Source organism: Mobula birostris, chromosome 4, assembly GCF_030028105.1.
Source record: "Mobula birostris isolate sMobBir1 chromosome 4, sMobBir1.hap1, whole genome shotgun sequence".
Taxonomy (NCBI): Eukaryota; Metazoa; Chordata; class Chondrichthyes; order Myliobatiformes; family Myliobatidae; genus Mobula; species Mobula birostris.
In genome coordinates this window covers 210,648,600-210,676,088 of record NC_092373.1, presented here as the reverse complement: position 1 = coordinate 210,676,088, position 27,489 = coordinate 210,648,600, and the positions used below count along the sequence as shown (strand labels likewise).

General features: G+C 44.4%; 1 protein-coding gene across 2 annotated transcripts in view; it reads right to left on the bottom strand.

Annotated features, from left to right (window-relative positions):
• Window positions 1–206: 206 nt before the first annotated feature.
• The window catches only part of LOC140196933 (uncharacterized), a 45,571-nt gene continuing 18,288 nt past the window's right edge, over window positions 207–27,489 (bottom strand). The window contains exons 1-2 of one of the 2 annotated variants that reach the window (XM_072256881.1): window positions 10,375–10,434; window positions 207–1,839 (exon numbers count right to left, since the gene is read on the bottom strand). In XM_072256881.1, coding sequence (XP_072112982.1) covers window positions 709–1,443 — 735 coding nt within the window. In that variant the 5' untranslated portion in view covers window positions 1,444–1,839; window positions 10,375–10,434 and the 3' untranslated portion in view covers window positions 207–708. Of the gene's footprint in view, window positions 1,840–10,374; window positions 10,435–27,489 lie in introns of those variants that run through there. The other variant, XM_072256880.1, reaches the window with a different exon arrangement.

Genomic DNA, 27,489 nt, shown 5'->3' with positions numbered 1-27,489 from the left:
CACCGAGTGGTGACTGTTTGGAACCCATCACCACAGGGAGAGTGAGAGATGAACAACAGGCGAGGATTTAAAAGGACTGTCGTGGAACTGAATCACTGGCAGGGTCCAGCCGACCTGAGTTGACTCTGTACTGTACACTAGATGTATAATAAATTCACTAAGCACCAGAGACAGAGTTCAAAATAGAACTGATTTATTTGTCTCAGATGCAGAATATTAAACTCCAGTCCCATAAAAGGTGAATGTGCAGCAGAAGAAACTCCTCCCATGCCCAGTGACCCGGGTGCAGAACTGGGTGTGGTGAGCAGCACCAATAATTGCAGAGTCCAGCACCAACTGTCACTCTCAAAACTGCATTCAGCAACAGTGATGGACAAATATTCAGCATGCAGCTTATTGAAACTTTCTCTCATTGTGAACCCGGTAGTGTGTTACAAGGTTACATTACTGAGTGAATCCCTTCTTACATTCACAGCAGGTGAACGGCCTCTCCCCTGTGTGAACTGACTGGTGTGCCAGTAGTTGACATGGCCGAGTGAACCCCTTCACACATTCTGAGCAGCTGAACGGCCTCTCCCCAGTGTGAACTGTCTGGTGTACCAGCAGATCAGATGACCAAGTGAATCCCTGACCACATTCTGACCAGATGAACCACTACTCCCCACTGTGAACTGACTAGTTTGCCATTAGGTCGGATTATCGAGTGAATCACTTTCCACAGTCTGAGCAGGTGATCGGCCTCTCCCCAGTGTGAACTCGCTGGTGTCTCTGTAGGGTGGATGACTGAGTGAATCCCTTCCCACATTCTGAACAAGTGAATGGCTTCTCCCCAGTGTGAACTCGCTGGTGACTCTGTAGGGTGGATGACTGAGTGAATCTCTTCCCACAGACTGAGCAGTTGAACGGCTTCTCCCCAGTGTGAACTCGTTGGTGTCTCTGTAGGTTGGATGACTGAGTGAATCTCTTCCCACAGACTGAGCAGGTGAACGGCCTCTCCCCGGTGTGAACTGACTGGTGTGTCAGTAGGTGAGATGACAAAGTGAATCCTTTCCCACAGTCTGAGCAGGTGAACGGCTTTTCCCCAGTGTGAAATCGCTGGTGTCTGTGTAGGTTGGATGACTGAGTGAATCTCTTCCCACATTCTGAGCAGGTGAATGGCTTCTCCCCAGTGTGAACCCGCTGGTGACTCTGTAGGGTGGATGACTGAGTGAATCTTTTCCCACAGACCGGGCAGGTGAACGGCTTCTCCCCAGTGTGAACTCGCCGGTGGCTCTGTAGGGTTGAAGAGTGAGGGAATCTCTTCCCACAGTCTGAGCAGGTGAAATCCCTCTCTGCAGTGTGAGCTGACTGGTGTCTCTGTAGATGAGATGCCTGAGTGAATCCCTTCCCACATTCTGAGCAGGTGAACAGTTTCTCCTTGGTGTGAACTCGCTGGTGAGCCATTTGTTCAGATGACCGAGTGAATCTTTCCCCACAAATTCAGCAGATGACCAGCCTCTGCCCAGTGTGAACTGACTGGTGAGTCCACAGGTGGGATGACCGACTGATTCCCTTCTCACCCACAGAACAGATGAATGGACTTTCCCAGTGTGAACTTGCTGATGTACCTTCAATTGAGATGACCGAGTGAATCCATTCCCAATGTCTGAGCCCTTCTCCTGTGTAAAATGACGGGCGTGCCAGTTGGTCAAATGACCGAGTGAATCCCTCCCCACAGTCTGAGCAGGAAGGATCGTAGATTGGATCCCTTGCTCCACTCTTTAAATATATCGACAGAGACAGCAAAACTGGCGTGCCGTGTTCGAGATTCCCGGAGACAAATTCCTTCTAATTTTTGACCTGTAAGAAGATAGACAAAATCCATCAGTGGGTGAAGGACAACATTTCAAATGTGATCACTTGAGTTGTCAAGGTGTGATCTGGTATCATACTGTTAAAGTGAGGTTCAACCCAAGTTGGACAGAAAAATCATTTTCTAACTGGGCACAGAGCTGGTAGCTGGAATGACCATTAAACTCTCTGATGTTCTTCCCGGCTCTGTAAGAATGGGGTATTTCTGCCATCTCCAATCTGTGACCTGGCTCAGTTTGACTCTCTCCATTGGTATTATTCTCTGTTTCTGCTGAGCTGCATGGGTGCCTGACCCCACAGTAACTGAAACACTCTCACACAAATAGCCTTTGTTAACGTGCAGCTAGGATTTTCTTTTATGTACTGTTAATTTAAAGTGCCACAGTTTAACGCCATATAAAAAATTCCTTCTGAGATGAATTGGTGGTCCGCACAGCTGTTTAAAGGACTTAGAGTGAATATTAGTATTACTTCAGGTTCTTGTCACAGTCACAGAAAAATACAACACAGAAACAGGCCCTTTGGGCCAACTAGTTTGTGCTAAACTATTTAAACTGCCCACTCCCATACTCCTACCATCCAGGTACCTATGCAAACCTCTTTAATGCCGAAATTGAGCTCGCATGCACCAGTTGTGCTGGCTGCTCATTCCACACCCGGATGACTGTCTGTGTGAAGAAGTTTCCCCTCATGTTCCCCTTAACGATTCACCTTTCACCCTTAACCAATGGCCTCTGGTTGTAGTCCCACCCAGCCTCAGTGGAGAAAGCCAGCTTGCATTTACCCTATCACCTCTCTATCACAATCAAATCTCCCCTCAATCTCCTATGTTCCAAGGAATAAAGTCCTGACCTGTTCAATCTTTCCTTATAACCCAAGTCCTCCAGACCTGGCAACATCCTTGTGAATTTTCTCTGAACTCTTTCAACCTCTTTTATATCTTTCATGTAGGTAGGTGACCAAAACTGCACACAATACTCCAAATTAGGCCTCACCAATGTCTTACACAAGTCAACATAACATCCATCTATGGTTGTCAACACTTTGGTTCATGAAGGCCAATGGGCTGAAATCTTTCTTTCCGTCCCTATCTAACTGTGACACCACTTTCAGTGAATTGTAGATCTGTATGCCCAGATCCCTTTCTTCAACAACACTTCTCAGTGTCCTACCAGTCACTGTATAAGACCTTGGTCCTACCAAAGTGCAACACCTCACACTTGTCTGCATTAAATTCCATTTTCCAATTCTCAAACCATTTTCCCGGCGGGTCCAGATTGCACTGCAAGACATGATAGTCTTCCTCGCTGTCCACTACACCACCAATCTTGGTGTCATCCACAAATTTGCTGATCCAGTTAACCATGTTATCATCCAGATTACTGATATAGATGACAAACAACAACAGTGAAACCCGACGCAGATTGGGGGACCACTTCTTGGAGCACCTCTGCTCTGTCCGTCACAACAGACAGGATCTCCCGGTTGCCACCCACTTCAGCTCTGCTTCCCATTCCCATTCAGATATGTCCATACATGGCCTCCTCTACTGCCATGATGAGGCTAGACTCAGGTTGGAAGAGCAAAACCTCATATACCGTCTAGAAAGTCTCCAGCCCCTTGGTATGAAGATAGAATTCTCCAACTTCCGGTACTTCCCTCCCCCTCCCTTCCCCCATCCCTATTTCACTCTGCCCCCTCCCCCAGCTGCCTATCACCTCCCTCATGGTTCCGCCTCCTTCTACTACCCATTGTGTTTTCCCCTATTCTTTCTTCACCTTTCCTGCCTATCACATAGTCATAGTCATACTTTATTGATCCCAGGGGAAAATTGGTTAAGGCACCTCCCTGCTTGCCCTCCCGCACCGCTTTATCTTTCCACTTACTGGTATTTCACCTGACACCTACCATCCTTCTCCTTCCCATCCTCCCCACACCTTCTTTATAGGGCCTCTACCCTACCACTTTCAGTCCTAATGAAGGGTTCCGGCCCGAAATGTTGACTGATCGTTTCCATGAATGCTCCCTGACCTGCTGAGTTCCTCCAGCGTGTTGTGAGTGTTGCTTTGACCCCAGCATGTGCAGAGTATTTTGTGTAAAAACAGATCCAGCACTGATCCCTATGGAAACCACCAGTCACAGACCTGCAGTCAGAGAGGCAACAATCTGCTAGCACTCTATGGCCTCTCTCAAAGCCAGTGTCTCAACCAATTTCCTGTCTCATCTTGAATGCTGAGTGACTGAACCTTCTTGACCAACCTCCCATATGAGACTTTGTCAAGTGCCTTGCTAAAGTCCATGTAGACAACATCCACTGCCTTGCCTTCATCCACTTTCCTGATAATTTCCTTGAGAAACTCTGTAAGATTGGTTAGACATGACCTACCATGCACAAAGCCATGCTGCCTATCTTTAATCAGTCCACATCTATCCAAATACTTATATATCCATATCCTGCACATCCGTTCCAATAACTTTACCCCTACTGACGTCAAGTTCACCAATGTACAATTTCTTAGTTTATTTTTAGAGCCTTTCTTGAACAGGGGAACAACACTGGCTGCCCTCCAGTACCTCACCTGTCACTGTGCTTGGGCCCCAACAATTTCTGCACTTGTCTTCCACAGGGTCCCAGGGAACAACTTGTCAAGCCCTGGGGATTTATCCGCACTAATTTGCCTTAAGACAGCAAACACCTCCACCTCTGTAATCTATACAGGGTCAATGAACTTGATGCTGCTTTACCTCACTTCTATGCTCTCCTTGTCCATCTCCTGAGTAAATACAAATGCAAAAAAAATCTCCCTCATCTATTTTGTCTCCTTATGTGGATTACCATTCTGATCTTCCAGAGGATTAATTATTTTCCCTTGCAATCTTATTGCTCTTAACATATCTGCAATAGCCCTGAGGATTCTTCTTCACCTTGTCTGCTGGGGCAACCTCATGCCTTCTTTTATTTCTTTCATAAGTGTTCACTTGAATTTCCTGTACTTCATAAGTACCCCATTTCTTCCTATCTGCCTGTACCTGGTATGTACCTCCTTTTTATTGAACTGGGAGATGAAAGTCAAAGGGCTGATAGAGCTGCACAGTGGGAGGTGGGGTTTTAAACTAAAGTTGCAGGGAGAATGGGAGCCTGAATAACAGAACAGTTAGTGGAGGGGTTGTGGAGACAGTTGTTGTTCAGACCTCAGAGAAAGTCTGAAATGAAAAAGTTGAGCATGGTACAGTGAATATGCTGTGCCCTGTATATTTCAATACAAGGAGCAGCGTAGGAAAGGCAGATGTATTCAGGGTATGGATCAACACCTGGAATTATGACACTAGGATGTGGCAACTGTGGACTGGGACAGGCTCTTTATGTCAAAGGTGTGCTTGGTAATTATATGCAGGAAAAAAGGATGTCAGGAGTGAAGGTAGGACCGATTAGAGATAAAGGTGGGAAGATGTGCCTGGAGGCTGTGGAAGTGAGCGAGGTCCTCAATGAATACTTCTCTTCGGTATTCACCGATGAGGGAACTTGATGATGGTGAGGACAATATGAGTGAGGTTGATGTTCTGGAGCATGTTGATATTAAGGGAGAGGAGGTGTTGGAGTTCTTAACATAGAAAATGTAGAAGACATAGAAAATAGGTGCAGGAGTGGGCTATTCGGCCCTTCAAGCCTGCACCGCCATTTAGTATGATCGTGGCTGATCATCCAACTCAGAACCCTGTACCAGCCTTCCCTCCATACCCCCTGATCCCTTTAGCCACAAGGGCCATATCTAACTCCCTCTTAAATATAGCCAATGAACTGGCCTCAACTGTTTCCTGTGGCAGAGAATCCACAGATTCACCACTCTCTGTGTGAAGAAGTTTTTCCTAATCTCGGTCCTAAAAGGCTTCCCCTTTATCCTCAAACTGTGACCCCTCGTTCTGGACTTCCCCAATATGGGGAACAATCTTCCTGCATCTGGCCTGTCCAATCCCTTGAGGATTTTATACGTTTCAATGAGATTCCCCCTCAATCTTCTAAATTCCAGTGAGTATAAGCCCAGATGATCCAGTCTTTCATCATATGAAAGTCCTGCCATCCCAGGAATCAATCTGGTGAACCTTCTTTGTACTCCCTCTATGGCAAGGATGTCTTTCCTCAGATTAGGGGACCAAAACTGCACACAATACTCCAGGTGTGGTCTCACCAAGGCCTTGTACAACTGCAGTAGTACCTCCCTATTCCTGTACTCGAATCCTCTTGCTATGAATGCCAGCATACCATTCGTCTTTTTCACCGCCTGCTGTACCTGCCTGCCCACTTTCAATGACTGGTGTATAATGACACCCAGGTCTCGTTGCACCTCCCCTTTTCCTAATCGGCCACCATTCAGATAATAATCTGTTTTCCTGTTTTTGCCACCAAACTGGATAACCTCACATTTATCCACTTTAAATTGCATCTGCCATGAATTAGCCCACTGACCTCACCTATCCAAGTCACCCTGCATCCTCTTAGCATCTTCCTCACAGCTAACACTGCCGCCCAGCTTCGTGTCATCCGTAAACTTGGAGATGCTGCATTTAATTCCCTCATCTAACTCATTAATATATATTGTAAACAACTGGGGTCCCAGCACTGAGCCTTGCGGTACCCCACTAGTCACTGCCTGCCATTCTGAAAAGGTCCCGTTTATTCCCACTCTTTGCTTCCTGTCCCCCAACCAATTCTCTATCCACATCAATGCCTTACCCCCAATACTGTGTGCTTTAAGTTTGCACACTAATCTCCTGTGTGGGACCTCATCAAAAGCCTTTTGAAAATCCAAATATACCACATCCACTGGTTCTCCCCTATCCATTCTACTAGTTACATCCTCAAAAAATTCTACGAGATTCTTCAGACATGACTTTCCTTTCACAAATCCATGCTGACTTTGTCCGATGATTTCACCGCTTTCCAAATGTGCTGTTATCACATCTTTTATAACTGACTCTAGGATTTTCCCCACCACCGATGTTCAGCTAACCGGTCTATAAATCCCCGGTTTCTCTCTCCCTCCTTTTTAAAAAGCGGGGTTACATTCACACCCTCCAATCCTCAGGAACTAGTTCAGAATCTAAAGAGTTTTGAAAAATTATCACTAATGCATCCACTATTTCTTGGGCTACTTCCTTAAGCACTCTGGGATGCAGACCATCTGGCCCTGGGGATTTATCTGCCTTTAATCCCTTCAATTTACCTAACACCACTTCCCTACTAACATGTATTTCCCTCAGTTCCTCCATCTCACTGGACACTCTGTCCCCTACTATTTCCAGAAGATTATTTATGTCCTCCTTAGTGAAGACAGAACCAAAGTAGTTATTCAATTGGTCTGCCATGACCTGGCTCCCCATAATCAATTCACCTGTTTCTGTCTGTAGGGGACCTATATTTGTCTTAACCAATCTTTTTCTTTTCACATATCTATAAAAACTTTTACAGTCAGTTTTTATGTTCCCTGCCAGTTTTCTCTCATAATCTTTTTTCCTCTTCCTAATTAAGCCCCTTGTCCTCCTCTGCTGGACTCTGAATTTCTCCCAGTCCTCAGGTGAGCCACTTTTTCTGGCTAATTTGTATGTTTCTTGTTTGGAATTGATACTAGCCCTAATTTCCCTTGTCAGCCACGGGTGCACTACCTTCCTTGATTTATTCTTTTGCCAAACTGGGATGAACAATTGTTGTAGTTCATCCATACGATCTTTAAATGCTTGCCATTGCATATCCACCGTCAACCCTTTAAGTGTCATTTGCCAGTCTATCTTAGCTAATTCACGTCTCATACCTTCAAAGTTACCCTTCTTTGAGTTCAGAACCTTTGTTTCTGAATTAACTATGTCACTCTCCATCTTAATGAAGAATTCCACAATATTATGGTCACTCTTACCCAAGGGGCCTCTCACGACAAGATTGCTAATTAACCCTTCCTCATTGCTCAATACCCAGTCTAGAATAGCCTACTCTCTAGTTGCTTCCTCGACATGTTGGTTCAAAAAACTATCCTGCATACATTCCAAGAAATCCTCTTCCTCAGCACCCTTACCAATTTCCATATGTAGATTGAAGTCACCCATTATAACTGCTGTTCCTTTGTTGCACGCATTTCTAATTTCCTGTTTAATACCAGCCCCAACCTCACTACTACTGTTAGGTGGCCTGTACACAACTCCCACCAGCGTTTTCTGCCCCTTAGTGTTATGTAGCTCTACCCATATCCATTCCACATCCTCCCGGCTAATGTCCTTCCTTTCCATTGTGTTAATCTCCTCTTTAACCAGCAATGCCACCCCACCTCCTTTTCTTTCATGTCTATCCCTCCTGAATATTGAATATCCCTGAATGTTGAGCTCCCATCCTTCGTCACCCTGGAGCCATGTCTCTGTGATCCCAACTATATCATATTCATTAATAACAATCTGCACTTTTAATTCATCCATCTTGTTACGAATGCTCCTTGCATTGACACACAAAGCCTTCAGGCTCGCTTTTATAACACCCTTCGCCCTTATACAATTATGTTGAAAAGTGGCCCTTTTTGATTTTTGTCCTGGATTTGCTGGCCTGCCACTTTTACTTTTCACCTTACTACTTTTTGCTTCTACCCTCATTTTACACCCCTCTGTTTCTCTGCACTGGTTCCCATCCCCCTGTTGTGAACTAACCTCCTCTCTGCTAGTCTCTTTAATTTGATTCCCTAAATACATTAGGATGGATAAGTCCCCAGGGCCTGACGGAGTATTCCCCAGGCTGCTCCACGAGGCGAGGGAAGAGATTGCTGAGCCTCTGGCTAGGATCTTTATGTCCTCGTTGTCCACGGGAATGGTACTGGAGGATTGGAGGGAGGCGAATGTTGTCCCCTTGTTCAAAAAAGGTAGTAGGGATAGTCTGGGTAATTATAGACCAGTGAGCCTTATGTCTGTGGTGAGAAAGCTGTTGGAAAAGCTTCTTAGAGATAGGATCTCTGGGCATTTAGAGAATCATGGTCTGATCAGGGACAGTCAGCATGGCTTTGTGAAGGGCAGATCGTGTCTAACAAGCCTGATAGAGTTCTTTGAGAAGGTGACCAGGCATATAGATGAGGGTAGTGCAGTGGATGTGATCTATATGGATTTTAGTAAGGCATTTGACAAGGTTCCACACGGTAGGCTTATTCAGAAAGTCAGTAGGCATGGGATCCAGGGAAGTTTGGCCAGGTGGATTCAGAATTGGCTTTCCTGCAGAAGGCAGAGGGTTGTGGTGGAGGGAGTACATTCATATTGGAGGATTGTGACTAGTGGTGTCCCACAAGGATCTGTTCTGGGACCTCTACTTTTCATGATTTTTATTAACGACCTGGATGTGGGGGTAGAAGGGTGGGTTGGCAAGTTTGCAGACGACACAAATGTTGGTGGTGTTGTAGATAGTGTAGAGTAGTGGTCACCAACCTTTCTAAGCCCAAGATCCCCTACCTCTACCTCAGTGAAAGGCAAGATCTACCTACTAAATCGTTTAGAGAAAAAACAGCTCAGATTGTACTTCCAATTTGAGGCCTTTTATTTGGGTGAACTGTATTTGAATTACACAAAATACTTTTGTCAAACTTTCAAATTAATTCAAACAAGAAAACACTGTAACTAGCATATCAAACAGGCCATAGCTGTCTTTCTTTAAGAATATTACAATACTTCACACCTTTAATTCTAAGTTTCATTATTTAATTTTATTTCAACACGAAAAATAAATGAATAAAAATTGACTGTTGCACTCAGTGTTATGACTGGGGATGAATACTTTCTGCTAGTTTCCTGAAATATTGCTCATAACTACAGACAGCCAGTCTGAGACAGTCTGTGAGGTGTAGGGTTGCCAGCTGTCCCGTATTTCCCCCGCTAAGGTAGAACGTTCCTATGAAACCTTTTGTGCCGAAATGCTTTACACCAAAGAAGCAATTACCATTAATTTATATGAAAAAAATTTTGAGCGTTCCAAGACCCAAAAAAATAACCTACCAAATCATACCAAATAACACATAAAACCTAAAATAACAGTAACATATAGTAAAAGCAGGAATGATATGATAAATACACATCCTATATAAAGTAGAAATAATGAAAATTAAGCCAAAACCGATTCGTGGGGTAAAAAAAAATTGGCACATCACGCATGCGCACACAGGTGCCCGTGCAAGGCTTCATGGTCATGGTAGTCTTTACGGGGTAAACGCAGATGTCCCGGGATTTGACTACTACTTTTGTCCCTTATTTGGGAGTGAGAAAGTTGGCAACCCTAGTGAGGTGTCTGTCAGTAAGTCAGCTCCTGTACTTAGGTGTAATAATTTTCATCTGTGAAAATGCAATTTCACATAGATAAGTTAACCTGAAGTAGGCACTGACTTTTATTGCTATAAAACCAACGTGCACACCGCGCATTGCTCGGCCCCATCAGTAGTAATTGCCACCAGTTTATGAATGGGGATGTTATTTTCACAGACATATTTTTAAACTCATTGTAAATATCCTCACCTCTCGTTCTCTCCTTTAATTGCAAAAGAGTGAGGAAGCCCTCCTTTGTTGTAAAATCCTGGAAAGCCATTGTGACAAATACAACATGCTGAGCTGTTTGCATTACATCCAGGGATTCATCAAACTGTAGTGAAAAATATTCACAGAGTGACAAATACTTTAACACTTGTCAATCCACGTCCTCTGACAGTGACTCTACCCTCCTTGTCACTGTTGCAGGGCCAAGCGGTATATTACTTATTGCGGTTGCGATGCCGTTTTTGTTTCTAAAGTCATTAAAAACAGTCTCTGCGGTAATGGCCATTGCTTCCTTGAATAAATTGCCATCTGTAAAAGGCTTCTTCCGTTTCGCCAAAAGGTGACTTACACGAAATGATGCTTCAATAGCAGCCTTATTTTGAGCAGCATGATTTGTGAAAAACGATTGCTGGGCCTTCAACCCCAATTTCAGCTCCTCAACTTTCCAGGCACGAATTGTGCTCTTTGGGGGGTAGGAGTCTTTAAATTCCTGGTGGTTGGTGTTGTGGTGCCGCTCCAGATTCCCTCTTTTAGTCAGTGCTTGTGTTTGCTGGCACAACATACATACACACTTGTCTTTCACCAAGGTAAATAGAAATTCCTCTTCTTATTCTGGATGGAATTTGTATGTTTTTGCCTTCTTTCGTGGAGCCTCCACCATGCTATCAGGGTATCACGAGCGAGTGCCGATTGCGCCGCCTCTGATCTGAGCCGACATTCACCTAATTAATTAGCTTGTTTATTTCGGCTTTTTTTTCTTGAAGGTGTGCTGTGCACATCCCGACTACCGCTGCAACCCTGCATGCTTCGCAGCCCGGAGGTTGGGGACACTGCCGTATATTGATGTTTGCGACAGTCTGTACTGTTACCTAATCTGATTGGTCACTTTGATGCAGCACAGGCTACGCTGAAAATGCAGCACATGGCGGGGGAACTACACACATGCGCACTGGGCAGAAAGAACGGAACTAAACCCCCGCAACCCAGAAACAATCTCTCTTTACAAACAGCTTTTTAGTGAAAATATTGTTATATTACCATTATCCTAATTAGTATTACTTACTTTTATAATGCTCACATTACAACAGTATTTGTGTATTTATTTTTGATTTTTCTTCGGGATCTCCTGGGAAAGTCTCAAAGATCGACCGGTCGATCGCAATCGACGGGTTGGTGACCCCTAGTGTAGAGGACTGTCGAAGATTGCAGAGAGACATTGATAGGATGCAGAAGTGGGTTGAGAAGTGGCAGATGGAGTTCAACCCGGAGAAGTGTGAGGTGGTACACTTTGGATGGACAAACTCCAAGGCAGAGTACAAAAGTATATGGCAGGATACTTGGTAGTGTGGAGGAGCAGAGGGATCTGGGGGTACATGTCCATAGATCCCTGAAAGTTGCCTCACAGGTGGATAGGGTAGTTAAGAAAGCTTATGGGGTGTTAGCTTTCGTAAGTTGAGGGATAGAGTTTAATAGTCGCGATGTAATGATGCAGCTCTATAAAACTCTGGTTAGGCTACACTTGGAGTACTGCGTCCAGTTCTGGTCGCCTCACTATAGGAAGGATGTAGAAGCATTGGAAAGGGTACAGAGGAGATTTACCAGGATGCTGCCTGGTTTATGATCAGAGATTAAGGGAGCTAGGGCTTTACCCTTTGGAGAGAAGAAGGATGAGAGGAGACATGATAGAGGTGTACAAGATAATAAGGGGAATAGATAGAGTGGATAGCCAGCGCCTCTTCCCCAAGGCACCACTGCTCAGCACAAGAGGACATGGCTTTAAGGTAAGGGGTGGGAAGTTCAAGGGGGATATTAGAGGAAGGTTTTTTACTCAGAGAGTGGTTGGTGCGTGGAATGCACTGCCTGAGTCAGTGGTGGAGGCAGATACACTCATGAAGGTTAGGAGACTACTAGACAGGTATATGGAGGAATTTAAGGTGGGGGCTTATATGGGAGGCATGGTTTGAGGGTCAGTACAACATTGTGGGCCAAAGGGCCTGTACTGTGCTGTACTATTCTATGTTCTATGTTCTACGTAAGTGGGAGGCCTTCAAAATGAAATTTTGAAAGTACAAAGCGGGTATGTGCTTGTCAGAATAAAAGGTAAAGATAAAAACTGTAGGGAACCTTGGTTTTCAAGAGATATTGAAACCCTGGTGAAACACAAAATGGAGTTGCATAACAGAGATAGGCAGGCAGGTTCTTATGGAGTATAAGAAATGCAAGAGAATGCATAAGAAATAAATCAGGATGGCTAAAGGAAGGCATGAGGTTGCCGTAGTAGAAGAAAAGATGAAGGAGAATTCTAAGAGATTTTAGAGATAGATTGAGAGCAAAAGGATTGCAAGGGACAAAGCTGGTCTTCTGGAAGACCAGAATGGTAATCCATGTGTGGAAACAAAGCAGATGGGGGAGCTCTTAAATATTTTCTTCACCTGTATTTACTCAGGAGATGGATACAGAGTCTATGGAAGTATGAGAAAGTGGCGTTAACGTTGTGGACTCTGTACAGATTAAAGAAGAGGAGGTGGTTGCTATCCTGAGGCAGATTGGGGTGGATAAATCTCTGGGGCATGACAAGGTGCTTCCTCAGACCCTATGGGAGGCAGCTGCAGAAATTGTCGCGGCCCCCAGCAGAGATAATTAAATCATCGTTGGTGACAGAGGGAGGTGCCAGAGGATTGGAGAACAGCTAATGTTGTTCTGCTGTTTAAAATAGAACATAGAGCATAGAAATCTACAGCACATCACAGGCCCTTCAGCCCATAACGTTGTGCCGACCATGTAACTTACTCTAGAAACTGCCTAGAGTTTCCCTAGTGCATAAACCTCTTTTTTTCTAAGCTCCATGTACCTATCTAAGAGGCTCTTAAAAGACCCTGTTGTATCTGCCTCGGCCACCGCCGCTGGCAATGCATTCCATGCACTCACCACTCTCTGAGTGAAAAACTTACCCCTGACATCCCCTTGGTACCTATTTCCAAGCACCTTAAAAATATGCCCCCTTGTGTTAACTATTTCAGCCCTGGGAAAAGCCTCTGGCTATCCACACGATCAATGCCCCTCATCACCTTATACACCTAAAAAATGCTCTAAGCATAAACGAGGAAATTATACATTGCTTTGAGGATATTTTGGAAGTATACAAAATTATGAGGGTATAGATAGGGTAAGTGCAAGCAGTTCTTTTTCCGCTGAGGTTGGGTGGGATGATGACCAGATGTCATGGGTAAGTGGCTTCCCCATTTAACGAAAATTTAACGGGAACACGTGCAAAATCTCTTCACTGAATTGATTGTGAGAATGTGGAATGAGATGCCAGCACAAGTGATGAATATTAGCTCGGTTTCACCATTTAAGAGAAGTTTGGATAGGTACCTGGATGGTAGGGGTATGAAGGGTGATGGTCCCGGTGCAGATCTTTGCATTAGACAGCTAAATGTTTTCAGCATTGACTAGATGGGCTGAATGGCATATTTCTGTACTGAACTTCTCCATGTTTCTGTGACAGAAAAGCTGGCCAAACTTGATTGGAAGAGGAAACTGATAGGAATGACAACGGAGCAGCAATGGCTGGAGTTTCTGGGAGCAATTCGGGAACTGAGTGATAGATACATCCCAAATAAGTGGAAGCATTGGAAAGGCAGGAGGACACAATGGTGGCTGAAATAAGATGCCAAAGCCAACATAAAAGCCAAAGAGAGAGCAAACCATAGAGGAAATTATTGGGAAGCTTTTAAAAGCCAGCAGAAGACGACTGAAAAACAAGTCGGATGAGCTCAAGGCATGGAATTATGATATTGCAGTCATTAATGAGTATTGGTTGCGCCCAACAGCCTGACGTATTTAGAGGAACAAAATATGCGGGGCCTCAATATCTCTTGAAAACCAAGATTCTCTGCACCAGTTACCATTCAACTTTTATTTTGATGGGCACATACAAACTAGACTTCACTTCTGAAGAACTCCCATTTACCAAGTACTCCTTTGCCAGAAAGCAGCCTGTCCCAAACCACACTTGTCAGATCCTTTCTGATACCATCAAAATTGACCTTTCTCCAATTCAGAATCTCAACCCGTGGTCCTGACCTCTCTTTTTCCATATTTACTTGGAATCTCATGTCATTGTGATCACCAGATGCAAAGTGTTCCCATACACTAATTTCTGTCACCAGCCCTGGATCATCTCCTAACAGCTTATTGCACACTTCTTTGTCAGGAATTGTGTACTGACTGAGGGCCCATTTGACAAACTGTACCCCATCTGATCCTTTTAGAGTATGGGAGTCCCAGTCAATATATGAAAAATTAAAATCGCTTACTATATCAACATTTGTTTCTTGGCAAGGTCTGCAATCTCCCTACCTATATGTTCCTCTAAATGCCTCAGACTGTTGGATGCAACCTTGTCCCAGTAATGGCTAAAATATCATACTTCCATGCCCCGAACTCATCTGGCTTTCCTACGATACTTCTTGCATTATGATATACACAGCTTAGGACAGTCACTGCACCATGCTCAACCTTTTGATTCCTGACTTTGTCCAAGGTCTGAGCAACATCAGTCTGGTGTCAAGAAAACAAAATCTCCCTCAATGTCACAAAAACAAAGGACCTGCTTGTAGACTACAGGAGGAATGGAGACAGGCTAACCCCTATTGATATCTGGGGTTGAAAGGGTGAACAGCTTCAATTTCATTGGCATAAACACCACTAACGATCTCTCCTGGTCTGTACATACCTGCTGTGTTGTGAAAAGAGCACAGCAGCACCTCTTTCACCTCAGACGGTTGAAGAAGTTTGGCATGGGCCCCAAAATCCTAAGAACTTTCTACAGGGGCACAACTGAGAGCATCCTGACTCACTGCATCACTGCCTGGTATGGGAATTGTACTTCCCTCAGTCACAGGACTCTGCAGATTGTGGTGCAGACAGCCCAGCGCATCTGTAGATGTGAACTTCCCAATATTCAGGACATTTACAGAGACAGGTGTGGAAAAATGGCCCAAAGGATCATTGGGGGCCTGTCACCCCAACCACAAATGGTTCCAGCTTCTACCATCCGGGAAACAATATTGCAGCTTAAAAGCCAGGACAACAGGCTCTGGGACAGCTCCTTCCACCAGGCCATCAGACTGATTTCATGTTGATACAATTGTATTTTTATGTTATATTGACTGTTCTGCTGTATGTACTATTTATTAAAAATAACTATACATTGCACATTTAGACAGAGACATAACGTAAAGATTTTTATGTATATGTTAGGGATAAATTTGACCTAGTGAGGAAGATAAAGAATGGTAGGGTGAAGGAAACATGGGTGACAAGTGAGGCTGAAAATCTAGTCAGGTGGAAGAAGGCAGCATACATGAGGTCTAAGAAACAAGGATCAGATGGGTCTATTGAGGAATATAGGGAAGCAAGAAAAGAGCTTAAGAAGGGGCTGAGAAGAGCAAGAAGGGGGCATGAGAAGATTTTGGCGAGTAGGGTAAAGGAAAACCCTAAGGCATTCTTCAATTATGTGAAGAACAAAAGGATGACAGAAGTGAAGGTAGGACCAATTAGAGATAAAGGTGGGAAGATGTGCCTGGAGGCTGTGGAAGTGAGCGAGGTCGTCAATGAATACTTCTCTTTGGTATTCACCAATGAGAGGAAACTTGATGATGGTGAGGACAATATGAGTGAGGTTGATGTTCTGGAGCATGTTGATATTAAGGGAGAGGAGGTGTTGGAGTTGTTAAAATACATTAGGACAGATAAGTCCCCAGGGCCTGATGGAATATTCCCCAGGCTGCTCCAGGAGGCGAGGGAAGAGATTGCTGAGCCTCTGGCTAGGATCTTTATGTCCTTGTTGTCCACGGGAATGGTACCAGAGGACTGGAGGGAGGCAAATGTTGTCCCCTAGTTCAACAAAGGTAGTAGGGATAGTCCGGGTAATTATAGATCAGTGAGCATTACATCTATGGTGGGAAAACTGTTGGAAAAGATTCTTAGAGGTAGGATCTATGGGCAGTTAGAGAATCATGGTCTGATCAGGGACAGTAAGCATGGCTTTGTGAAGGGCAGATCGTATCTAATAAGCCTGATAGAGTTCTTTGAGGAGGCGACCAGGCATATAGATGAGGGTAGTGCAGTGGATGTGATCTATATGGATTTTAGTAAGGCATTTGACAAGGTTTCCACACGGTAGGCTTATTCAGAAAGTCAGAAGGCATGGGATCCAGGGAAGTTTGGCCAGGTGGATTCAGATTTGGCTTGCCTGCAGAAGGCAGAGGGTTGTGGTGGAGGGAGTACATTCAGATTGGAGGATTGTGACTAGTCGTGCCCCACAAGGATCGGTTCTGGGACCTCTACTTCTCGTGATTTTTATTAACGATTGGATGTGGGGGTAGAAGGGTGGGTTGGCAAGTTTGCAGACGACACAAAGGCTGGTGGTGTTGTAGATAGTGTAGAGGATTGTCGAAGATTGCAGAGAGACATTGATAGGATGCAGAAGTGGGCCGAGAAGTGGCAGATGGAGTTCAACCCGGAGAAGGGTGAGATGGTACACTTTGGAAGGACAAACTCCAAGGCAGAGTACAAAGTAAATGACAGGATACTTGGTACTGTGGAGGAGCAGAGGGATCTGGGAGTACATGCCCACAGATCCCTGAAAGTTGCCTCACAGGTAGATAGGGTGGTTAAGAAAGCTTATAGGGTGTTAGCTTTCTTAAGCCGAGGGATAGAGTTTAAGAGTCGCGATGTAATGATGCAGCTCTATAAAACTCTGGTTAGGCCACACTTGGAGTACTGTGTCCAGTTCTGGTCGGCACACTATAGGAAGGATGTGGAAGCATTGGAAAGGGTACAGAGGAGATCTACCAGGCTGCTGCCTGGTTTAGAGAGTATGCATTATGATCAGAGATTAAGGGAGCTAGGGCTTTACTCTTTGGAGCGAAGGAGGATGAAAGGAGACACGATAGAGGGGTACAAGATAATAAGAGGAATAGATATAGTGGATAGACAGTGCCTCTTCCCCGGGGCACCACTGCTGAATACAAGAGGACATGGCTTTAAGGTAAGGGGTGGGAAGTTCAAGGGGGATATTAGAGGAAGGTTTTTTACTCAGAGAGTGGTTGGTGTGTGGTATGCACTGTCTGAGTCAGTGGTGGAGGCAGATACACTCGTGAAGGTTAGGAGACTACTAGACAGGTATATGGAGAAATTTAAGGTGGGGGGTTATATGGGAGGCCGGGTTTGAGGGTCAGCACAACATTGTGGGCTGAAGGGCCTGTAATGTGCTGTACTATTCTATGTTCTATGAAGCATATAAGTAATAAAATCAATTCAGTTCAATTCAACCTCTCCACTTCCTGTTCTGGCATTCGGGCTTCTATTCCCACTGCAACTTTAGATTAACCACGCCCCCTCCCCACTCGCACTAGCAAGCCTCAGCACTTGGATATTAGTTCCCTTCTAGTTCTGTTCCCCTAACTAACCAACCCCCTATCACCCCTTTGAATTTCCTTTGCCAGGTAATGCCCCCCACAATAGTTTATACATTGTTTATACCTGTTGTTGTGGGGAATGGCCTCAAGTGTACTCTGTGATGGCGATTTAACCTCATTCCTCTTCCTGACTCTCACCCAGTCTCCTGTGTCCCGCACCTCGGGTGTAATTCACTTTATGTCATATCTATCACCCCTTCCGACACCTGGATGATCCGGAATTCATCCATTTACAGCTTCAACTCCTTAAAGTGTAGGGTTACAAGCTGCAACTGGGTGCACATTTTGCACATGAGGGCATCAGGGACACTGAGGGTCTCCCCGCCTTCCCACCAATGTCCCCTCTAAATCTTGTACTGTGCAATTTTTTTGCCCAGTGACATGTGCACACTGTATTTCATATGGAGAGGTATTCATTTTAACAGCTAGCAAATCACTGTGAATAAGAACTTTGATCTCCTCTGGGTTTGATCAAGTTCATATATAGCAGGCCTGTAATGGGTAATGAAGGATTTTCTCGACAGAGCTTTTGCATGGGAACCATATGTGATTTGCTTGCTAAATGATGCTTTGAAAAGTCAGATTTCCAAATATCACTCCACTTCTTCCCACTTGTAAATTCTCCAGCAAATTTTGCATCTCCACAATACACACAGGTGACACCAGTTTCTGTATTGTGCACAAATATTTCCCATGAATACTCCCCTGGTGGTGAACTCATTGATGGCAAAGCCAATGAAAATAAAGGGAAGGGCAGTAGTCTGTCTCATTGGAGCCTGGCACATTTGTGATGTGAAAGCTACTTGTTGCCTAGGGCAAATGTGTTTGATAACATTATGTACCCAGAGAGAATGGATTCTCACTGGTAGAAAGGTCTAGAACAAGACGAGGTAGAACAAGCAGCACACACAAAATGCTGGAGGAACTCAGCAGGCCAGGCAGAATCTATGGAAAAGAGTGCTAATGCTGAGTTCTGCTGGCAATTTATGGCAATGAGGAAAGTTCAAGACAGCTATATTCCAAATAAGAAGAAAGTTCTATTTTAACTTCATCAGTCCACAGGACTTCTTTCCAAAATGTGTCGGGTTTGTTTAGATATTCTCTGAACCTTTTGAATAGAACTTTTTGGCTGCAATGAGCAAAGGTATGTTTGGAGAAAAAAGGGTGCAGAATTTCATGAAAAGAACACCTCTCCAACTGTTAAGCACGGGGGTGGATCGATCATGTTTTGGGCTTGTGTTGAAGCCAGTGGCATGGGGAACATTTACTCGTAGAGGGAAGAATGAATTCAATTAAATACCAGCAATTTCTGGAAGCAAACATCACACTGTCTGTAAAAAAGCCAAAGATGAAAAGAGGATGGCTTCTACAACAGGATAATGGTCTTAAACACACCTCAAAATCCACAAGGGACTACCTCAAGAGGCACAAGCTGAAGGTTTTGCCATGGCCCTCACAGTCCCCCAACCTAAACATCATTGAGAATCTGTGGATAGACCGCAAAAGAGCAGTGCATGCAAGACAGCCCAAGAATCTCACAGAACTAGAAGCCTTTTTGCAAGAAAGAATGGGTGAAAATCCACCAAACAAGAATTGAAGGACTCTTAGCTGCCTACAAAAAGCGCTTATAAGCTGTGATACTTGCCAAAGGGGGTGCTACTGAGTACTGACCATGCAGGGTCCCAAACTTTTGCTTCAGACCCTTTTCCTTTATTGTTATTTTGAAACTGGAAAAGATGGAAATAAAAAGGTTTTCTTGCTTAAAATATTAAAGAAATGTGTCATCTTTAACTTTATGGCTTTTTTTTTAAACACTGCTCGGGGAGAAGGGTCTGCACTGCGCAGGCGCGTGACATAGCACACCAAGGTTTAAAAGAGGAATTTTCAACAGTTCTTGTTTCAGTCGAAGCAAGCAGCTGAGAAGAAGAGTGTGAAGAAATCGGGTAGAAAAAATATTGTTTTTAAACACTGCTCAGGGAGAAGGGTCTGCACCGCGCAGGCGCGTGATGTAAGGTTCCCCAAGGTTTAAAAACAGACCACCATATACAGCGGCCATCGTCGGAGTGGACTGAGTCAGAGTGGGACTGCTTTGGCTCAACAGGCTTCGGCGAGAATAATTCAGAGGCCTGGGTAGGTTCTGGTAAGTTTTTTTGTTCAGATTATTTAGAGTAGAGAGAATGCCAAGCAGGATATTGGAATGCTCCTCTTGCAGGATGTGGGAAGTCAAGGAGCCCTCCGGTGTCCCTGACAACGACACCTGCCAAACTGCGTTAGGGAACTGGAGCAGGAGCTGGATGACCTCCGGATCATTCGGGAGAATGAGGAGATTATAGATAGTAGCTACAGGGAGGTAGTTACGCCAAAGGAGCAGAGCACAGGAAATCGGGTTACTGTCAGGTGAGGGAAGAGGAAAGGGCAGGCAGAGCAGGGTTCCCCTGTGGCCATTCCCCTCAACAACAAGTATACCGCATTGGATACTGTTGGGGGGATGACTTATCTGGGACAAGCTGTGGCAGCCAGATCTCTGGCACTGAGTCTGGTTCTGCAGTGCAGAAGGGAGGGTAGTGACAGGAGACTCGATAGTTAGAGGTACAGATAGGAGGTTCTATGGTTGTGACAGAGAATCCAGGATGGTTTGTTGCCTCCAGGGTGCCAGGGTCAAGGATGTCTCTGATCGATTGCATGACATTCTGAAGTGGGAGAGTGATCAGCCAGATGTCGGGGTGCACATCGGTACCAATGACACAGCAAGGAAGAGTGAGGAGGTCCTGGAGAATGAGTATAGAGAGCTTGGTAGGAAGTTGTAAAGCAGGACCTCATGGGTGGTAATCTCAGGATTGCTACCTGTGCTACGTGCCAGTGAGGGTAAGAATAGGATGCTCTTACATATTACTATTTAACTATTTATGGTTTTATTACTATTTAATTATTTATGGTGCATTTTAACAAAAACCAATTTCCCCCGGGATTAATAAAGTATGACTATGACTTCGGAGGATGAAGAAGTGGCTGAGGAACTGGTGTAGGGGGCAGGGTTTCAGATTTCAGGATCATTGGGACCACTTCTGGGGCAGGTGGGGCCTGTACAAGACAGATGGGTTACACTTGAACTACAAGGGGACCAATATCCTTTCAGGGAGGTTTGTTAGTGCTATTGGGGAGGCTTTAAACTAGATTTGCAGGGGGACGGGAACTAGAGTGCCAGAGCTGACAGTGTGGCTGGGGTGAAAATAAATGATGTTAAAAGTTCAAGCAAATCCACAAATAGAAAGGCTGTGAGTGGTGGTAAAAATCTTCTGAGGTGTACATATTTCAATGCTAGGAGTATTGCGGGGAAGGTGAACGAGTTGAAGGTGTGGATTGACACGTGGAATTGTGACGTTATAGCAATTAGTGAAACCTGGCTACAGGAGGGGCAGGACTGGCAGCTTAATATTCCAGGGTTCCGATGTTTCAGATGTGATAGAGGCAGAGGAATAAAAGGTGGGGCGGGGGGGAGCATTGCTTGTCAGGGAAAATGTTACAGCAGTGCTCAGGCAGGACAGATTAGAGAGCTTGTCTACTGAGTCCTAATGGGTGGAGCTGAGAAACAGGAAAGGTATGGCCACATTAGTGGGGTTGTATTATAGACCACCCAATAGTCAGTGAGAATTGGAGGAACAAATCCGCAGAGAGATAGCAGGCAACTGCAGGAAACATAAAGTTGTGGTGGTAGGGGATTTTAATTTTCCATATATTGATTGGCACTCCCATACTGTTAGGTGTCTATATGGTTTAGAGTTTGTAAAATGTGTTCAGGAAAGTTTTCTAAATCAATATATAGAGGTACCAACTACAGGGGATGCAATATTGGATCTCCTGTTAGGAAACCAGTTAGGACAAGTGACGGAAGTGTGTGTAGGGGAGCACTTTGGTTCCAGTGATCATAACATCATTAGTTTCAACTTGATCATGGACAAGGATAGATCTGGTCCTAGGGGTGAAGTTCTGCACTGGAAGAAGGCCAAATTTAAAGAAATGAGAAAGGATCTGAAAAGCGTGGATTGGGACAGGTTGTTCTCTGGCAAGGATGTGATCGGTAAGTGGGAAGCCTTCAAAGGAGAAATTTTGAGATTGCAGAGCTTGTATGTTACTGTCAGGATTAAAGGCAAAGTGAATCGGAATAAGGAACCTTGGTTCTCAAGGGATATTGCAACTCTGATAAAGAAGAAGAGAGAGTTGTATGACTTGTATAGGAAACAGGGAGTAAATAAGGTGCTTGAGGAGTATAAAAAGTGCAAGAAAATACTTAAGAAAGAAATCAGGAGGGCTAAAAGAAAACATGAGGTTGCCTTGGCAGTCAAAGTGAAGGATAATCCAAAGAGCTTTTACAGGTAAGTTAAGAGTAAAAGGATTGTAAGGGATAAAATTGGTCCTCTTCAAGATCAGAGTGGTCGGCTATATGCGGAACCAAAAGAAATGGGGGAGATCTTAAATGGTTTTTTTGCGTCTGTATTTACTAAGGAAACTGGCATGAAATCTATGGAATTAAGGGAAATAAGTAGTGAGATCATGGAAACTGTACAGATTGAAAAGGAGGAGGTGCTTGCTATCTTGAGGCAAATTAAAGTGGATAAATCCCCAGGACCTGACAGGGTATTCCCTTGGACCTTGAAGGAGACTAGTGTTGAAATTGCAGGGACCCTGGCAGATATATTTAAAATGTCGGTGTCTACGGGTAAGGTGCTGGAGGATTGGAGAGTAGCTCATGTTGTTCCGTTGTTTAAAAAAGGATCAAAAAGTAATCCGGTAAATTTTAGGACGGTAAGTTTGACATCAGTAGTGGGAAGTTATTGGAGGGAGTACTAAGAGACAGAATCTACAAGCATTTGGATAGACAGGGACTTATTAGGGAGAGTCAACATGGCTTTGTGCGTGGTAGGTCATGTTTGACCAATCTATTGGAGTTTTTAGAGGAGGTTACCAGGAAAGTGGATGAAAGGAAGCAGTGGATGTTGTCTACATGGACTTCAGCAAGACCTTTGACAAGGTTCCACTTGGGAGGTTAGTTAGGAAAATTCAGTCACTACGTATACGTGGAGAAGTGGCAAATTGGATTAGACATTGGCTCGATGGAAAAAGCCAAAGAGTGGTAGTAGAGAATTGCTTCTCTGAGTGGAGGCCTGTGACCAGTGGTGTGCCACAGGGATCAGTGCTGGGTCCATTGTTATTTGTCATCTATGTCAATGATCTGGATGATAATGTGGTAAATTGGATTAGCAAATTTGTTGATGATACAAAGATTGGAGGTGTAGTGGACAGTGAGGAAGGTTTTCAGAGCCTGCAGAGGGACTTGGACCAGCTGGAAAAATGGGCTGAAAAATGGCAGGTGGAGTTTAATACAGACAAGTGTGAGGTATTGCACTTTGGAAGGACAAACCAAGGTAGAACATACAGGGTAAATGGTAAAGCACAGAGGAGTGCAGTAGAACAGAGGGATCTGGGAATACAGATACAAAATTCCCTAAATGTGGTGTCACAGGTAGATGGGTTTGTAAAGAGAGCTTTTGGTACATTGGCCTTTATTAATCAAAGTATTGAGTATAAGAGCTGGAATATTATAATGAGGTTGCATAAGGCATCGGTGAAGTCAAATCTGGAGTATTCTGTTCAGTTTTGGTCACCAAATTACAGGAAGGATATAAATAAGGTTGAAAGAGTGCAGAGAAGGTTTACAAGGATGTTGCCGGGACTTGAGAAACTCAGTTACAGTGAAAGGTTGAATAGGTTTGGACTTTATTCCCTGGAGCGTAGAAGAATGAGGGGAGATTTGATAGAGGTATATAAAATTATGATGGGTATAGATAGAGTGAATGCAAGCAGGCTTTTTCCACTGAGGCAAGGGGAGAAAAAAAACCAGAGGACATGGGTTAAGGGTGAGGGCGGAAAAGTTTAAAGAGAACATTATGGGGGTCTTCTTCACACAGAGAGTGGTGGGAGTATGGAATGAGCTGCCAGACGAGGTGGTAACTGCGGGTTCTTCTTTAACATTTAAGAATAAATTGGACAGATGCATGGATGGGAGGTGTATGGAGTGATATGGTCCGTGTGCAGGTCAGTGGGACTAGGTAGAAAATGGTTCAGCACAGCCAAGAAGGACCAAAAGGCCTGTTTCTGTGCTGTAGTTTTTCTATGGTTTCTATGGCTTTTGGAAATCAGTTCATCTTTTACTCGCTTAGCTATTCACAGTAAAATAAATTTTGACCAGAGGTGCCCAAACTTTTGCATGCCACTCTATGGAAAAGAGTACTAATGTTGAATTCCTCCGGCATTTTGTCTGTGTTGCTTGGATTTCCAGCATCTGCAGATTTTCTCTTGTTTGTGATTGGAGGTAGAACAAAGGTGATTTTCTCAACTGGTGATGTAAAAGATTTTGTTCCCTTCGTCCAAGCTCCGAATCCTTGCATTTAGACAGCTGGAGCTCAGCTCTGTCTGAGAGATCCATCTGCTCCTATTCCCTCATCAGCCGGAAGTTCCCCAGGGCCCGTGTATGGATCGTGGGGCTGAGAGACAGGGAAGAGCATAGGACTGTCCCAGGATTCTGGGCCACAGTATCCGGAGTTCACAGCAATTGTCCCTCAGTTGGTGTTACTAGCCCCAGCCACAGAGACCCTCTCTTACCTGCAGCCGATCCTCACAATGCCTTTTGAGTACTGCGTGCATGCGCGATATTCAATAACGTCCGCAACACTGACGCCTGCATTTTCGATCAGTGCTTCAGCAATAGCGAAAATTGTAACACAGAGCTTTCTGGGTAATCACGGTGCCATTTAAAGCTTCTGCAAGCACTGATTCCATGTCTATACCTAATTTTTTTTTTGTGTAGATAACTCAGCAGCTCTTTTAATGCAGAATGCAGTTCCCATAATCAATACACTTAATATCAGCAAACTTTCCACATGTCTAATGCCGAAGTAGAACCTTCTTACAAATGCAGATATAAAACACAAGAGATTCTGCTGTTGCTGGAAATGTAGATGCACAGACACAAAATGCAGGAGGAACTCTGCAGTTCAGGCAGCAACTAAGCAGAGGAGTACACAGTCTGGACATGCTGAAGGGGCTCGGCCTAAATGTTGTCTATTGACTCCTTTCCAGATTTGCTCCCTGATCTGTTGATTTCCCCCAGTATTTTGCAGAAATTAACCACCTTTTTTTTGATCAACCAGTTTCCAAATGTTTCTGATCTTTCATTTGTAGCCACATCCAAAACCCTAACTCAGGCTGGCAACTCTGGTTTCTGACTCTGCTCCATTGAAGATTCACTAGTTAGTCTGCTGTCAGTCTTTAGAGGCGCATTGCAACAACCCAGCTGTCTGAGGCACAGTCCTTTGAAATTAGTGAAAATGACCCAAAACGTTGAAAAGAGCCGGGAAGAAGGAGTTAACTACCTTACTCCAGAGCCCTGGGGAACGTCAAAACCACAGTGAGCTCATCGTCTTATTCAGTCTGGAGAAAATCATGCAGGGAATTCATCAGATGTATAAGATGATGAGAGACATTGATCGTGTGGATAGCCACAGGCTTCTTCCCGGGACGGAAATGGCTAACACAAGGGGCATGGTTTTAAGGTGCTTGGAAGTAGTTGCAAGGCAGATTACTACCCTCCAGGGTCGTGATCTCGGGATTGCTATCTGTGCCACGTGCTAGCGAGGGCAAGAACAGTAGGATCAGGCAGATGAATGCATGTCTGAGAGACTGGTGCAGGGGGCAGGGGTTCAGATTCTTGGATCACTGGGATCTCTTCTGGGGGAAGTATGACCTGTTCAAAAAGGACAGGTTACACCTGAACCCGAAGGGGGCCAGTATCCTGGCAGGAAGGTTTAATAGAACTGTTAGGGAGGGTTTAAACTAATTTGGCAAAGGGATGGGAACTGGAATGAGCAGAGGAAGGGGAAAACAGAAATAAATCAAAGATGGAGAGCAGTAAAGATGTCAGGAAAGACAGGCAGGTGATGGGGCAGATTTACAGCCATCAGGATGAGTTGGAGTGCAATCAAAGCAAAAAATACCAAATATTGGTCTGAAGGTGTTATACTTAAATGCACGCAGCATAAGGAATAGGATGGATGATCTTGTCATACAGGTACAGATTGGCAGGCATGATATTGTGGCCATCACTGAGACCTGGCTAAAGGATGCATGTTTCTGGGAGCTGAACGTCCAAGGATACACGGTGTCTCAGAAGGATAGGAAGGTAGGCAGAGGGGGTGGCGTGGCTTTATTGGTAAGAAATGATATTAAGTCATTAGAAAGAGGTGACATAGGATCAGAAGGTGCAGGATCTTTATGGGTTGAGCTAAGAAATCGCAGGGGTAAAAGGACCCTGATGCCAGTTATATACAGGACTTGCATTAGGGTTAGGGTTAGGGTTGCAGCTGCAGTGATGTGGACTACAAATTACAACAGGAAATAGAAAAGGCTTGTCAGAAGGGCAGTGACATGATAATTGTGCGGGATTTTAACATGCGAGTGGATTGGGAAAATCAGGCTGGCACTGGATCTCAAGAGAGAGAATTTGCAGAATGTCTGCAAGATGGCTTTTTAGAACAGCTTGTTGTTGAGCCTACTAGGGGATTGGCTGTACTGGATTGGGTATTGTATTATGAACCAGAAGTGATTAGAGTGATTGAGGTGAAGGAACGCTTAGGAGGCAGTGATCATAACATGATTGAGTTCACTGTGAAATTTGAGAAAGAGAAGCCGAAATCCGATGTGTTGGTATTTCAGTGGAAATTACAGTGGCATGATAGAGGAACTGGCCAAAGTTGACTGGAAAGGGACACTTGCAGGAAGAATGGCAGAGCAGCAGTGGCTGGAGTTTATGTGAGAAGTGAGGAAGGTGCAAGACAGATATATTCCAAAAAAGAAGAAATTTTCGAATGGAAAAAGGTTGCAACCGTGGCTGACAAAAGAAATCAAAGCCAAAGTTAATGCAAAGGAGAGGGCATACAAGGAAGCAAAAATCAATGGTAAGACAGAGGTATGGGATGTTTTTAAAAGCTTACAGAAAGAAACTAAGAAGGTCATTAAGAGGGAAAAGATGAACTATGAAATGAAGCTAGCAAATAATATCAAAGAGGATACTAAAAGCTTTTTCAAGTACATAAAGAGTAAAAGACAGGTGAGAGTAGATATAGGACTGATAGAAAATGATGCTGAAGAAATTGTAAGATAAGGAGATAAGGAGGAACTGAACGAGTATTTTGCATCAGTCTTCACTGAGGAAGACATCAGCAGTATACCGGACACTCAAGGGTGGCAGGGAAGAGGACTGTGCGCAGTCACAATTACGACAGAGAAAGTACTCAGGAAGCTGAATAGGGTAAAGGTAGATAAATCTCCCAGACCAGATGGAATGCACCCTCGTGTTCTGAAGGAAGTAGCTGTGGAGATTGCGGAGGCATTAGCAATGATCTTTCAAAAGTCAATAGTTTCTGGCATGGTTCCGGAGGACTGGAAGGTTGCAAATGTCACTCTGCTATTTAAGGGGGCAAGGAAGCAAAAAGGAAATTATAGACCTGTTAGCTTGACATCGGTGGTTGGGAAGTTGTTGGAGTCGATTGTCAAG